The 16770-nt window shown below is 38.7% G+C and overlaps 1 protein-coding gene across 1 annotated transcript; it reads right to left on the minus strand.

The window, feature by feature from the left end:
• Positions 1-8144: 8144 nt before the first annotated feature.
• Positions 8145-16770, minus strand: LOC136845257 (glutathione S-transferase Mu 2-like). Its single transcript, XM_067115374.1, has 5 exons — positions 16575-16770; positions 13225-13365; positions 12218-12397; positions 10671-10772; positions 8145-8355 (listed from the first exon to the last, which is right to left on the minus strand). The coding sequence occupies exons 1-5, from the start codon at positions 16608-16610 to the stop codon at positions 8155-8157; spliced, it is 660 nt and encodes a 219-aa protein (XP_066971475.1). The 5' UTR covers positions 16611-16770; the 3' UTR covers positions 8145-8154.

Below are 16770 nucleotides of genomic sequence, written 5' to 3' on the forward strand. Positions count from 1 at the left end.
GAATAGCAAACAATGCACCTCCCTGGGCTCCATACATAAACTCCCTTTCAGATCAAAACCAAGAGAGATCCTACCCAGCCTGATTAAGCTAATCAGTGGAGAAGAGACAAGACAGAATTATTGAGAGGATAAGATTCCTCCTCAAATTCTGAAAAGTAGCATAAGCATTGGGAGGAGTAGGTTAGGTTTGGATAAGGACTCCACCCTCCTCTGTCTCTTGTACTTTTGTAATCTTCTCTTCACCCCAACCCCCCAATTCTTCCCCTCTGCTTTTTGATTCAAGGCTCAGAAGGATTGGGTAAGATACATGAGTCCTAGGGATAAAAGGGACCTTAACTCCTGTCAAAGGTATACTGACTGTGCTTTGATAACCTGAGCACAGAGACAGACATGAAAAATCCTTGCTTTCCAGAAAGAGTAGGAAGGAGTCAAGGACTGAACTGCGTTGAAAACTTTGGGAGCTTGTCAGAAGTCAGTGTAGGTGCAAATCAATATTGGTTATCCTTCCAGTCTAGTGGCACAAGGAGCAGGTCAAAGAGAGAATGGAGAAACAGTATTCCATTGTTTAAGTCTGTATCTTCTCAGGAGGATTTACCACCAGCTACTCAGAGAAAGGAATCTCTTAAGATTAACACAAGATGGAAAATCCAACTAGAGTTATGGGAATGGGTGTTTCAAGCTAGTCAGGGTCTATAAATCCAACAGAAACCTAATGTCTCATATGTCTATACTGTACTATACTCTATCAGGAACCGTTACAATCTTATAACCAAGATACCCTGTCTTCAGAAGGAATGCAAGAAAAAGAAGACTCCCCATGGGCAGACTTCCTAATGCATATCCTAAAGGGAAACACAGTCATTCCTCAAGTACAAGAGTTGCTGCTTGGAAGGCAGAGTCCTTTCCTGAGAGGGAGATGGAACAGTGGCAGGCTGCTATGAAAGCTGTCCCAGCACAGGTAAATTTTGTCCCTGAAGATGGCATAGCTTGACAGGACAATGGAACTGCCAACCATGGAAGGCTTCTTAGTACTGGACACCAGCAACACTGGATATTCATGGCATCAGGTAAGGAGAATGTGACAAATTAATCAGTCTGTCATGGGTACTGGCAATGAAAAAGCCTATACCCTAGTTGGAAAGAATGCTGCCATGTGCAGTCTCTGCCAAGCACAGGTGGAAGGGAGATATAGCAAGAGAATTTACTGTCTACTGGAAAATCAACCACAAATACCTGACCACGACAGAAAACCTTTACTGGCCACAGAAACATAGCAAGTAAATGATCAGCCCCATAGCAGTAGCTCCCTATCTGGAACTGTACTGGACAGGGGACAAGATAATTGTGCATACAATTCACACACAGTGTCAAGATTGATACAAGCAGCACCATATACAAGTGGTGTCCTGATATCTTTACAGAGAATTATCTACAGAGTGTAACTAAGAAAGACCTTACACCACAATTCCATAGCCTGGATTTTTGTATCAAAGGCAACGGTATCTAAAAACACAATGGTTCATGCAGGAACCTATCCAAAGAGCACTTCTTCTTGAATGGAACCATTCAAGTGCTTGCTAAGATCATCAGAGCTGCTGCTGTATTTTTCATAGAGCTGATGGGTGGTGCCCACCATTAACTTGCCTGCCACCAATTCAACAATTTATCATCAAAATTTCAACAACAGTCCTCAACTAATATCCTCAACTAATACCCTGTATATACTTCTACAAAAAAAGGCATGTCTCTATTCTTGTAGAAAAAATGCTTCTTCCTGACAGCTATTTATGCAATTCTGAAATACAGTACATGGTTAGCCAGTGAGAAACAAATCCTTTAAACTTAGGTCATATTGGGGTGATGGGAACAGGGGCAGTCCCAAGTCAGGGTAGGACTTGGTGGGCATTAGGAAAATTTTTCACTAACTTTTGTTTTCCTCATCAAAAAAAAAAAAACCCTTTTTCCCACTGGGGTCCCACTATTGTTATCTATAAGGGATGTTGTAAAGGTTTAACTGGCCTTTTCAGGTAAAAATTACTACAATTATAAACTTTGGCAGTAGCACATCAGAAATCCAGTGTATTTGTAAATATTAGACAACATAATGAAAGTTGGAACAAAAATTCAGAAACTTTCCTTTGTTACCCTTAAAATGTTGTATTTCAACTCATGGCATAGAGAGAACCTCCTAAAACCTGTTATTCTATACAGCAGCTTTACATATTACTACATATTATTAAAGGCAAGGCAAAATCTACTACTTGACCTAACCTAGGTGACCACTTGTATCTGGTAACACCATGGTACACTACTTTAACTACTTGCCAACACTGAATTTAACATCAGAAATGGTAGAATAATGGTCATTTTGACATATTTGTAACCCATAGGTAAAATAGGCAGCACAACGTGAATAGGTCAAGTATTTACTGTACTGACAAAAATATGAAAGCTTGCTTCATTTTATTAGTCCTCTGTTACAGTTCTGAAAGTGTTCCATTTCACAGGGTTTCTGGCATGGGAGATGACAGGCACTTGTCACATCATGCACTATTCATTAGCGCTTTATTGTTACATAATGATGTCATACAGTTTTCACACACTTAGAACCTCATTATTACTGAAGGCACAGTACCTGGATGATTGGGCTCATCCCAGCTTTCAACACAAGATACAGTACATTATATTCTGTTTAACAAATACTGCCTTATGTGTAAGAAATGGCAATGGTGAGGGCACAAACTTTGCTTATTTTATATCCAATAGTAAAATGAAGTTTTCATAATAAAACTAATATTGTAATCCTTGCCTGAACACCTGAACTAGCCCTGGTTACCCACCAGCCCAAACTATATCTCCGTAACTTTTACCCACTAATTGGGTAATTAACTGTCAGCGTTACCAACGCTTACAGGAAATCTTGTCAAGATGAGTTACCTGAAGCACCGTCGGCAGCGCTGCTGCAAGTCCCAGCTGCGCAAGGCCGGGTTCCCCAATTGCGTAATTCACTAATCAAATTGAAGTGGGGAGGAGGGTGGGAATCATTCAGGTGTTCAGGCAAGTATTACAATATTAGTTTTATTATGAAAACTTCATATTGCAATACTGTACACTCCCTGGACACCTGAATTAGCCTGATTAACAAAATTTTAAGGAGGTGGGATAAATCTAATTTCAGCCTGACCTGCCACACAGGAAGGCAGGTAACTCATTATTCACCTACTCTGCCTATATGCATGTATTCTCACCTGGTTCAGCAGCACCCTAACACCTGCAGAAGGGTTACCGCGACCCTATAAAAGCCCTTCCGAATAGGAAACAAGGCTGAATCCTACTTACCTGATCCTATCACTACTGCCAACCTATTGTCAGCGTCTCTCAAAGCCTGCTCGACCCTGCCAAACCAGACTAGATTCTTTGGTGACTGTGTTACCACCGGCTTTGTTGCATAAAACGACTCGAACATTGCTTGGTTATGCTGTATTGGTTCCTCCAGAGCCTTGGATTGTGGATACAGCAAGTGGATAAAGTCCAACATCCATCTGTATTCAGACTCATTGGCCGAAGGAAAACTAGCTTCCGGTATCTGATCCCCTTCTTCACAGGAACAGTCTTTGTCGAATTGGTCCGACTGAGCTGATACCAGAAATGAGACAGGCTGACCCCTAACAGACGTTGAACCTGATGATCCAGAACACGACACCCCTGGGTGCGCAATACGGACACCTGATGAATCAGTCCTGAACATACTGGGAGTCACCAAAATAGGTTGTGCAAAACCCGCACCCTCCAAAGATGATAACGCAACACCTGGGTCAGTCACACCTGGGTGGACAACGCCCACTCCTGAGAGCGGAGAGACCGCAACACCCGCACCATGCAAACCCAGATGTAGCAGGGTCGCATGAGACTGGGGATCCTGAACAGAAGGCCCCTACTTAAAGAAGAGGGAAATGGTCCCTGATTACCCGAAATCAAACCTGAACCTACATAGACCACCTTAGCCAGAGGGACAGAGGAACCTGTTGGAAAAGTTGAAAAAGGAGGAACCGAAGGAAGAAGAAAGGAAGATGCCACACTCGGAGTTACTACCAGAGCTCCTGTCGACGATGTTGGGCAGGTAGAGAATGTTCCAACTGGCCCCGAACTCAAAAGGGTTTCAAAGGGAAGATTACGAGGTACCGAACCCAAAGAAACAGGAGAAGACAAAACACCGGACATCTTAGGTACTGGGGGAATTGCGGATACTACTGGAACCGCAGAATTAAACACTGCTGCAGGTGCACCGCCAGCTGCCGCAGCAACTAGATCAGAAGCCTGTGATGGTACAAGATTTGCTGCAGATGGCACTGAAGACAAACCCACTAATGGCATAGATGCCAGATGAGCTACTAAAGCACCCGGATGTTCCCCGAAAGGCGGCTAGAGAGGGAAGGTTAAGAAAGAGTAGCGGAAGAAAGGTTTGGAAGCTGTAGAGGATAGGGAGAAATCTGAGGTTACAGAAGAGGCCATAGATTTTAGAGAAAGATTTCAGTCCTCCCTGATAAGAACATCTCCGGGAAATACATGATTCCAGTCCTCCTTCATTACATGATCATGGATATTCGAATACCCTAAGTTAAAACACTGTCTGACCAATGACCTATACCCTTTAGAGAGACCCAGTAAATTAGCATTATATTCTGCTACATTTAATGTCCTATCAAATGAACCATCACCAACCATTGAAAATTTATCCCAAGAAGGAAAAGGAACTCTCAAAGAGAAAGGGAAATCCTCCGACCTTTCTGAACCTGACAAACTTATTGCTAAATCTACATCCTCTTCAACTAATTTAGCAACATTTTGTTGCAAGGAGACTGCAGCCAGAAAAAGAACCCTGCTGGATCTAACAAGAGATCCTGGAGCCTTAACTACACTTGTCCCCAAAAATGACTGCACCTTCAGCTTCTCTCCTGCACTCTTTGCTACCTCACTATCCTTATTCGTCAGTGTCAATCCTATCTCTAGATTTACCTCTGGACTTACACTATCTGAAGAAAGGGGGAAATTTACTGCTAACACTGCCTGCTCTGTGCCAGTGGGGGGGAGCAGATCCTACCTTTGAGGTTTGCGGTTCTCCATGACCCCCGGCACCCATTAGGGCTGGTTCTGGAACAGGCAGGGGAGCTGAAAAAGAATGGTTAGTTTCTGTTTCCCTAATACCTATGTTTTCTTCTTTGAATTCTGATAACTTAGTCATAAAACTAGAAAATAAATTTGTCATGCTAGCTCATAATTTATCTTCCAACTTCCTGAATAACTCCCATTCTATAGCTTCTTTATCTAAACTCTGGGTTTCTACAGCTGGTTCTCTGCATTTGCTCTTGGAAGCTAGCTGATCTTTTGACCATGACCTACATTCGTCACATCTCAAAGTTAAGCTACATTGCACCTTCCTACAAGCTACACAAACTGAATGTCTATCGTGCTTAAGGGTACTCATCCTCCGTTTGCAAGCTGTGCACGATCAGTGAGTTGCAGCGTCTCCAGCAGTTGCGGTGTCAGTCGCAGCAGTTGTAGCCGAGGTTGAAGCAGTTGCTATCCAGGGGGGCATCTTTTTATCCAATCTATCCACCGCGAGTCCAAAACGAGCCAGAGTCCTGACAGGAGAGAAAAAATCCAATGCCAGGTGACAGAACAATCCAGGAGAAAAAGGCGAAAACCAGTCCAAGTCATTATCCAATATCAATAAAGTCAGTATACAGGGATAGGGCAATAACCAAAAGTTCACCTGAAGCAGGAAACATCCAGGCAGCAAGGCAAACAGAAAGCAATTGGGGAACCTGGCCTCGCGTGGCTGGGACTTGCAGCAACCGCTGCCAACGGTGCTTCAGGTAACTCATCTTGACAAGATTTCCTCTAAGCATTGGTAATGCTGACAGTTAATTACCCAATTAGTGGGTAAAAGTTATGAGGATATAGTTCAGGCTGGTGGGTAACCAGGGCTAATTCAAGTGTTCAGGGAGTGTATTGCAATATGGCTTTTTTCTTCAATTTGGAAGTGGCATTAATCCCCTCCACTCATTAATGCCTTTCCTCAACTAATGCCCCTCCCGAAACTGAATTACTAGGAGAGATACAAGCAATAGCTCCTAATCTTAAAGGTAAGGAATACACTACGTATGTGCAAATCTTTAAGGGGGAGACAGAGGTACACCTTCACAATTTATGGCCCAGTGTACAGCAGTAGTTTGTTAAATTTTGGTGTATTTCACTTAATGGTTTATGACGGGTAAGGTTAGTATACAGGCCAATATTCTACCATAGGACTTATGGCCCTATGTAAAGGACCTGGACCCAGTAAGCTGGGGTAGGTTAGGAAAATTAAGAGTAAGATGCATCCCAGAAACTGGCTTCTGTGATGCCTTTGTCCTTTAAAATATGGTTAATGACTAATCAAGAATTTGGGCAATGCATTTTTAAGGCTGCTGATCTTGTGGTTTATATAACTGTGACCATTTCTGTTACTGCAGTTCTCTAATTTTTTGTTCTGCCTAGAAACCCTTGGTTTCCACTAAGGTCATCCTATAATTGTCAAAAGTAAATGATTGAAAAAAGTGGTCTGCACTAACATTAATGGTCAGAAATACCTAAAGCATGTGATGAGTGTAAATAAAATATTAGTTCAAGAGCTTAGTCTAGGAATTAAAGTATTGGGGTACTATAAACTTTGGGGTTATAAGTATTGGTAAATTTTTACTTTAATACCAAACCACTCCCATGAGCAGTGCAGTTAGTACCAATTCCACAGATTTAATACTAAAACATAAACAAAAGCTGGTAAATGTCTTGATAACAGTCAATTTGTGATAAATTTCAGTATAATTTTCATACTAAGCACATTAAGGCAGTGGCATAGCCAGGGTTTTTGACTGGAGGGGACCGAACAGCCAAGACGATTTTCGATACAGCACAAATTTTTGATAATTTTATACATATATACATACACACACATATATACAGTATATATATATATATATATATATATATATATATATATATATATATATATATATATATATATATATATATATATATATATATACACACACATATATGTGTGAGTGTGTGTACAAGAAGAGTTGAATGAATGCCTGCAACCTCAAAAACAAATTTGGCCATTTTTTCAAGAAAAAATATTGACAATCTTGAAAAACTGCTTATAATTCTGTTATTAATACAGCTATTTACTGTCAATTGGATGGCCCCCACACCCTGGCTACGCCACCAAATTAAGGAGACTTATGAGCAGAACATAAAATCACCAATTTCAAGTTGTGGTATTAAAGTAAAATAATACCCAAATTTCTTTTTCATCAAAGATTGCCAAAAAAAAAAAAACTAATAGAGTAATCCTAACCTAACCTAACATTGGGCAATGCGCCTTGACTTCCCACCCCACAACCCGGTTCTGTAAAGACCTTAAATTTTCGGCTATTTCTGAAATAGTTTGTAACATGTCTGTACTTTATGGCTAAAGTACTATTTTCCTTACCAACAACTTGACGGATTTTTATTATTTCGCATTGCCAGAATTTATTACCCCCGACATACTAAGGCCTACTGTATCCTAGATTAACGGAACCTACGCAAATTGGACCTAATCCTCAGCACAATATACTAACATCTATAGCCTATAAAAATGTAACATTCTATTACATCTGCAATATCCTTTCATCACTCGGCAAAGTAAAAAAAAAAAAAGTTGAATAAAACTAACCTTACTGTTTACTAGTTAGGTTTTCACAAGATGGACACGCAGGACGAAGCGCTCTGATTGCTGTATATCTTGCCCACCCACCAGATTTACAACTAAACCAAAATGGGTTACCTTACTTTAATGTACAATAATTATGAAATTTTTGCTGTTCTTATGTTACCAAATTGATGCTTGTATAATGATTATTGTACATAAGTATGTTATGATTTCGTTGCATCAACCTAATTTCTCATCAGTATTTTTTTTTTACATAAATTCATTTTTACATTCTACTTTCCACGTTCATAAGAGAGCAGAGAACTCACTGAATGGCGTCAAGCGTGAGTTTAAACAAATGTTTTTTATTGGATTAAAATGACCTAGAAAGAGATTAAAAAAAACATGATTTGAAATCATTTATTTCCAAACTTTGCATATTTGTTGTTCAAGGGAGTTCTGAGAAACTCAGACGATGCCATGTATTCCTTGATGGTCGGAAGGTCCTCGAAACGAGTTAGGAAATCCTGCAAATTCCTGAATTCTGTCAAACAATGAGGATCCAGGTGAAGGTGTTGGTCAAGGACCTCGTAGACTAAAAAGTCTGCGTAGCTTATCTGGAAGATATGCATTAAACTATAACCACCAAGTTCATCATTTACATATCTAGTCTATATTGTACATACTGTATATATGTTTGTGATACCCCATATTTTTAGTAGGTCTTTATAAATTATGCTTACGAAACCAGTTTGGAGATACTTAAGGGAAAGTGTGTCGAATGGCAATAATAAAAAGGAAAATTAAGTATCGCATTAAAAACACATTTTTTTTTTTTGTGCTAGATTTAAAACTGTAATTGATCCCTAACCTGTCATGACAATTCATTTTGGGGAGACTGGGTGGCCCAGACCAAGTGTGGGAAATTCCCCGTACAACAATATTTTCATAATATTTTTGTGTATTAACATATTTTTATATATATGATCTATCTTTTACTGTAGTGTTATTAGTTCTGTATCGTCTGCTGTCATCAGAAATGATTGATTTTACTTTTTATTGTGAATAGCCTTCTGTCAGGCAACCGGTAGACGAGGACTATGTTAGCATTTGGTCTGGTTAAACTAAGGTGTACTTTACTTTTTTTGTATGTTATTTATGTGAAATCCAAATGTATCTGCATATTTATGAGTTTTGTAGAAATATGTACGTCTCCATTGCATGATAATATGGGTAATGGAGCCACATCTATTCGAGAATAACACTCCTACATTATTTTGTTTGATTTTGCTATGATACTGATTGAATCTTTTCGGCATTAACTAGTGAAGAAGCTAAATAAGACTTGGAGGGGAGTTTGGTGGAGTGTTTATGAAAAAGATGCTTAACGTCTGCATCAGAGTTGCATGATGCCCGACAGTTGGCACTTTGCCGCTTTCCGGCATTTTTTACATTAAGTGTGTGCGTGATTGCGTGTACTGTATGGGCATGACATCATCTAAAATTGTATTGTCACACAACACCAGTTAATTCACTACATTTAACAAACATTTTGGTATTCCTGAGTATTATGTTTTAAATTTATTTTTGATAACGAACTTCAGAATTATCTTAAACCTCTTTATGTTAATGTGAACTTTGAAAATCAGTTCTGTATTCGCATTAATTGTATAACTTAAAGGCCTCTTTTTCCTCCATAAAACCCGAATGCAGAACGGAACGAACAGCTTCTTGGCCCATCTTTTCAGGTGATCCTGTTATCGGGTATTGTGGTGTGATTGTGTAGAATTCAATCGGCGATTACCCTTATTCTTTGAACCTTGTAACTTTGGTTCATTTGAGTGCCTTTGAATGTAATTCTCTTTGAGTAATTTTTTGTCATTTATCTTTTATATGATTATCCATTTTATATGTTTAACCTTTAGTTATTAAATTAATTTTAAGTTTAAATTCAGCAAATGCATTTCAATATCCCTCCATTTTATTTCATTTTCCTGTGTTCCAAGTTTAGTGATTGGTGAAGATAATTTGATCTGATAAACTTTATATAGCGTTCATACTGTGAAGTTACGCAAGTAACTTAGAGAAACGAGACAACATATATGGAGTCATCTAAGGTCTGAAAATCAACCTATGAGTACTCGTAAGACTGAGAGAGAGAGAGAGAGAGAGAGAGAGAGAGAGAGAGAGAGAGAGAGAGAGAGAAGAAAAGTTAAGTACACCTTAGTTTAACCAGACCACTGAGCTGATTAACAGCTCTCCTAGGGCTGGCCCGAAGGATTAGACTTATTTTACGTGGCTAAGAACCAACTGGTTACCTAGCAACGGGACCTACAGCTTATTGTGGAATCCGAACCACATTATACCGAGAAATTAATTTCTGTCACCAGAAATAAATCCCTCTAATTCTTCAATGACCGGCCGGAGATTCGAACGCGGGCCCTGCAGAGTGCTAGCCGAGAACGGTACCGACCAGTCCACCGAAGAACTAGAGAGAGAGAGAGAGAGAGAGAGAGAGAGAGAGAGAGAGAAACGAACACCCCTCGTTGTATCTCACAGCAACTTATGACTTGAGTTCGTGATTATAGAGACTGCTCAGTATGTTGAAGTACTTAATTATGGTACTATTTATCAATAATATATGTGTTGCATGCTTGTTAATATTGAACTGGGTTGAGAGATATCTCCCAGTAATTTAGAAACCGCAAAGGGAGTTTGGTGTTGTTGTTATGTAAGGCTTTTGGCAGTTTTTGAATAAGTAACAATATTAAGCACACAGTCCACTTCATATGATCACTTTTTCGTCACGACAAGGCCCACTTATACATTGCAGCAGCCTCTCTATGCGGCACTTTGCGGTAAGGAGAGAGAAGGCGAGAGATACCGCACTTTGAGGAACCAAAGAAAACTTGCTTGAAAGACTAGCACTTACTTTGTCCCCGGCAAACCATTTCCTTTTCCCCAAGAATTCAGAAAAGGCCTTCATTTTCTCGGGAAGACCAGCCAAGAAATTCCTCTTCTTCTGCTCTTCGTCCTAGGGTAAGTAATAGAGAAGATATGTTTGTTATTCATGTTGTTGGCAAGAAGACCCATGGTTATTAGTTATGTTCCCGTAACAACATTTATAATCAATGACTGAATATGAACTGTATTAATATCTGGTTCCCTTCTGTCATAAAAAATGAAATATTTGGTCAAAATTAAATTTGGAACATGGTGGACAATATGCTTTGTAAAATTGTTACATTTATGGACAACAGTTATAAATGCACTTCGTTATATGTAAATCACATTTCTTTTCAATGAAAAATGAAGGCGTGTCTCCAAAAAAAAAGTAACAACAACAGTGATTGCAATGTTAAAATTTTAAATGCTGAATGAAGGAAAAGCTCCTTGTGCAGACAACAGTAGGCCTATCACATATTTCATACCGATACAAAGACAGCTCATCAGCAGTGTATTGAGACAAGCTGTGCAGCTATAATGTTGTAACACAATCTACCACTGAGTGAAAGAAAGCTTTATATCGTCTGGGTACATGGTAACCTGAGAATGGGGCTGAAGAGACAGTAGAGCGTGTAAGAATCTAAGAGCAAAAGGAAGATATCTAGGCTATGTATGAAAAACTGCGTTATAGTGAGAGCGAGTAGTTACAAAAATAAAAGGAGAAAGACACACGTTTCTTATATATATACAGTATATATATATATATATATATATGTGTGTGTGTGTGTGTGTGTGTGTGTGTGTGTATACATAGCTATAAAGCAGGTTAATTATCCGATCTATAATCGTAGTAACTCACAGAAGCTGACAAGGGGAGATCTGATCTGTCAGATTTACATTAAGGTAAAAGATGCTGTTTAAACAGAAAACACAGCGTGTTTCTTACACTGAAGTTCATAAAATGATGGAAGAAGGAATCCATAGCTTCAAAATAATTAAAAGTAAGGTTTAAAAATCAAGAGAAACCTCTGGATATCCAACACATGTTTAGAAGAATTCTGACAGAAATTACACGAATATAACATGAGTTAAATGTAAGCCGTGGACAAGTTTAATGTTAAAAATTATTCTCAAACACCTCTGAAAGAAAAATTACTCCCGTATATTTTTATTGCGTCTTCTGTGTACAAGTAGTTCTCCTTCAAGTCAACAGCATGCTTGCCCGGCTGTTTTACAATGAAAACGGAAATCGAGGATTCAAAGAGCGGATTTGTGAGGCAAGGGAATGGTTTCACTGAATACAGTGTTAGTGATGTTTGTGAATGGCAGCGCTCACTGAAAGCGTCAGGAGAAATTATGGAGGGTACTATAATGAGTCTGAAAAAGGCAATAATATAGGAGCAATGATTCTTCTAGAGGTATCTGAGGGTAATTATTGAAAATTATGTGAGCATCAATATAAAAAGTAAGAAAGGCAGCAGGAGTTCTGCAGAAGTAACAAGACTTCCGCAAAGTCGGTCTATAAAAACGTACGTAATGGTAGTAAGTGAAATCTATGAACTCCAAGTGAATGTCATTGGCTTGCTCAGCTGACATCTCGATCCTAGCTCTCTCTTGAGCAGTGGTGCCGCAGAGGTCGTGCTTCCATCCCAGGTATCTCAGGATGGCTTTGCTCTGCGTTATCTTTACGTCATCGTCCACGTAGTAGGGAAGCTGTGAAGAATATGGAGAGGAGACAGAAAGATCAGAGCAGCAGTTACATTTGAAGTAAGAATTCACAGTTACGAAATTACAGGCATAAACCGTTTTCTTTCAGTGTCTGATTACTGGTACCTGGAAAACCGCCAAAAAACTGCAGGAAGGTTTTGAACTTGGCCAAGAATTAAAGAATGTCATAAATACCCCATAAGCTAACGTTACGCCAGGGAGTCTTTGTCATAAAGGAACCATTTACAGAGTTAAGAAAAAATCCTAGTTCAGCTTTCCAAAAAGTTAAGTTACTCGCACTTACCCTGGAATTAAATAAAAAGCTAATAATTCACAATTCCAGTCAACTAGAGCTTCCTGAAGCATCTTCGAATTTGTAATTAAAGAATATATTTAATATATTTCATTAGGGCAAAGAATTTACATCCTGCATATGTTTCGGCAAATAACTTAAGACTCCTGCACCCGAGGAAAAATAGCTCGAAATACACCTTATTATCTCAAGGAAAAAAATTACAGTTACCGTATTATTGCCAATAAAAACAAACCGTTGTGCGGGAAGTCATCTAAATTATACGTCACAAAACCTTGATGTGTTTCAGTAACCAAGTGAACTAGTTCATGCTATCATCTACGGATGTCAAAATGATTTATTTCAAAATTTCCAGGAAGCAAAGTAACCCTTCATCCATTGTTAGAGATGACAAACTCATAACTTCATCAAGACATAACAAGAGATTCATATTAACATCACGAGCAGTATTACAACATCTTTAAATCTGACAGACGGTATCGCAGAATTAATTAATTAAAGACAGTTGATGCGAACTCACGTTCGGAAAATCCAGTCCAATGGAATACTTGTCAGCGTACCACTCTTTCTTGTCATAATTCGGGGCTGGGCCAACAGGGTAGCGCTTGTCCTCAAATTCGGTTTCCGTGTACTTGAGCAATAGCCGAATGGGTTGTGCTAGCTGAAAATGAAACAAAAAATGTGAGATAAGGATTAAGGGAATTAAGATTGGAAGTATCCTTCAGAAATAATAGGCTATTGGTTAACAACTGCTTTTTCATTTCCATATTTAGGTACAAAACTTACCATTAGATTCAGGCTACTGATTGCGACATAAAAAATGTGAGATAAGGATTAAGGGAATTAAGATTAGAAGTATCCTTCAGAAATAATATTAGTTAACAACTGCTTTTTCATTTCCATATTTAGGTACAAAACTTACCATCTGATTTACTGATTGCGAGTACATCGGAGGCTACAAGTGAGAGGTGGTACTATAATAATTTTTTTGTGAAAGGTGACGATACTGGCAACTTGCCGGAAGGATGGTAAACAAAGGACAAGAATATGGGTTGGAGGTAATGGATGCCTACGATCTACCAGTAAAAGGAGGCTAAGAGTCCCATTCTTGAACGGCGGTACACCAAAGAATACTTAATTTAGGACAATATCCGACAATTTCGGATATTGCTATCCACTTCATGGTAAAAGTCTTTTAGATAATAAAAAGTCACGTAACTCTGCTTGCCTGGCGGAGGAAAGAAGCCATCTGCTATTAAATTTGTGCAAACAGTTCTTGCAAACAAAAGAATGAAATCAATAAAGACCAAAGCTTTCTCCCACAGAGGGATAAATGATCTGAAATTGTCTGGACTCCTGAAAGAGAGAGTAAGAGAATTTAAAGGGCGAGACTTGGCTGAACCATTCAGTCGGGATTTTACCTCTGATTCATCCTTTTTCACAGAGAAACTCAAAAACAATAGTCCAACAATATGGGTATCGAACCACACTTGTATGAATTATGTAAAAAAAAAATTAAGTTCAAATGTCGAAGGTATGATAACAGAACACTTGAAAGGTTCTTTGTGGTCTACACAAGCAATGGCGGCAAGCAGTCAGTTTTTGGCGGGTATCATTCTCCAAAGAAATAATTACGGATAGAGTAACATAGTTAGACAATGATCTTAATAGGCAAAAGAAAATTTTTCTGCCAAATAACACACAAAGTAGGAGAGATTCAAGGCACAATAAGTTAGCTATATGCGTTAAGAAACACTGACTGAAGCTAGGACTAGTCGGCCAGACAATGACGTCACACGGGTTCATCGCAGGCAGGACCCATTACTGGCTCGTCGATACAACAGAACGTTCGGCCATCCTCGTCTTTGCATTAACGGTTTCAGTTTTGCGCTCATTTTCTTTTAATGGTAGCCTTGAGGCAGGGCAACACCACAGAGACGAGAGAATTGAGGCGAAGTAAAGCAAAATAAAGCGTTTGCCAAGAGGGAAGACTAAAATCCACATCCTAAAAAACGAATGATCGAGGGACAGATCTGTTACGGAAAGGAAAATTACTGCAAGAGCCACAACTTCTAGGGAACGATTCGACCATCTCAGCCACTGCAGGAGGCAGAAGCTAAACCTATTAAAAGAGAGAAGAAGAAAGAAAATTTGGCGAGAGTAAGAAGTTCAGGACACTTTACGATGACGTTTTAAAAGATGATAAAAGTTGGGCGACTTATTATATTAGTTACCCCTTTTATCTGTGACTCCAATCTAATTATCGTCAGAATTGGTTGAGATTACTCAGAGCGACTTATCTCTTGTCCAATGTGCCTTGCATGATTCCTTGATCATAACTTGGTAAGCAGAATAAATTTATTCCTTCATATGTCTTTTTGTATGAATATTCTCCATGAATTAAAATGAAAATTTACAAACACAAGGATATTTAGAGTGAATTCAATTCCAAATTCAACTTGCTTTTAAAATTGAATAAAGGCGAAGGATGGAATGTGACATTCGACAGCAGTGTCGGCAATTCCAGTCAAGGTTTTAAGCTCAAAATACCGGTAGTCGTTTAACTTCGAGGAAAACTGTGTCTTTTCAAACTGAAAATACCCGTAGCTGTTCAGCTAACTGAAGTGTTGTGGTTGTACTAAAACATTTCTCGTCTCCATTTGGCGGTAAAAAAAAAAGTTTAATCTTATCTTTGTGTTGGGACATGGGTCAGTTTCCCTAACTTTCTTCGAAATTATACAGATTAATACTTCGATCTAACAGGAAAGAGATTCAACTGTTCTAGTTTTTGCACCCATTCTTTTGCGCCCCCCCATCCCCCCAAAAAATCGAAGGCACCTAAACTACAAAAAAAAAAAAACATACTAATTAAACGATTTAATAAAAGTAATACCTAAAAAGTAGTCAGAGAGGTTTTGCCCGAATCTGACATAAAAAAAAAAAAAAACCCGGCTGGTGAAGAAGCAACGTACAATCCACGACCCATCGCCTGGCAACACTTATCGTAGCACAAGTGTTGTGACGGCTAGAAATAATTTATTCGAATATGTTCTCTCTCTCTCTCTCTCTCTCTCTCTCTCTCTCTCTCTCTCTCTCTCTCTCTATTATATGAAAGAAAGGGTACACTGAGCTTATCATTTCTGAGTACATCATAAAATACTAGGAAATATGAGGTTTCATTATCGAAGCGAATTCAGAGCCACAAAGGAACTGTTGTCACGCAAATACGTAGATTAGATAAGACTCGGGAATCATTTCTGACGTTCAGTACATATGCATAATGTCCATTCAATATCATTTTGTGGTCTGTCGCTACCAAGATATTATTATTATTATTATTATTATTATTATTATTATTATTATTATTACTGTATCCTGTTAAAAAGGATTAATCTCATATTGAGTCATGTCGCAGGATGCAGCCATTGTTTTTAACAGGACATGATTAAGAGAGGGTCTGCTTCCTCATATTATTATTGTTATTATTATTATTATTATTATTATTATTATTATTATTATTATTATTATTATCGAAAAAAACATGCATTCACGTGGAACAGGCCTAAAAGATCAATATTACAAAGCAAGCTTACACAGAACAGTAACCTCCTTGGTGAAAAAGAGAATGAAGAAAAGAAAATATTAAAAAATAAGTAATCTAATTATAGAATATTCAATTATAGAATATTCACATACCAAAACAGCCGGCTCCAAGAAGCATTCGACAGTTTCAGTGAAAATTGCATGCCAAGAACATTCAAATAAAATGTCAGCGGAATCATATCTGGCGAAATAATGGCGAAAGTCGCACTTACAACCTAATCACTCGGTAGCGTACCAAAAGATAACAAAGACAAGTAAATGACTCACGCATCGAGTTGCCCAGTAAGCAAGGACAGGCGCCATGAGTCGACTCCCCTCTGCTGAAAATGGCTGACTGACGACCAAAGGAGCAAAGGAGTAAACAAGTTGTTCTGTCGTGATGCTGCGTTCATCTCTTATTCTAATCTGCTCATGTTACCCACCCACCCCATCCTCTCTCTCTCTCTCTCTCTCTCTCTCTCTC

The sequence above is a fragment of the Macrobrachium rosenbergii genome, chromosome 13, assembly GCF_040412425.1.
Source record: "Macrobrachium rosenbergii isolate ZJJX-2024 chromosome 13, ASM4041242v1, whole genome shotgun sequence".
NCBI classification, from domain to species: domain Eukaryota; kingdom Metazoa; phylum Arthropoda; class Malacostraca; order Decapoda; family Palaemonidae; genus Macrobrachium; species Macrobrachium rosenbergii.

What these genes read in the sequence shown, in the direction of transcription:
- LOC136845257 (XM_067115374.1), bottom strand. Translation starts at nt 16,610, where the DNA reads ATGGCGCCTGTCCTTGCTTACTGGGCAACTCGATGC. An exon ending in TTGGACTGGATTTTCCGAAC is followed by an intron (nt 12,398 to 13,224) that starts GTGAGTTCGCAT and finishes TATTCTTCACAG; the next exon opens with CTTCCCTACTACGTGGACGA. An exon ending in ATTTCACTTACTACCATTAC is followed by an intron (nt 10,773 to 12,217) that starts GTACGTTTTTAT and finishes TACTTACCCTAG; the next exon opens with GACGAAGAGCAGAAGAAGAG.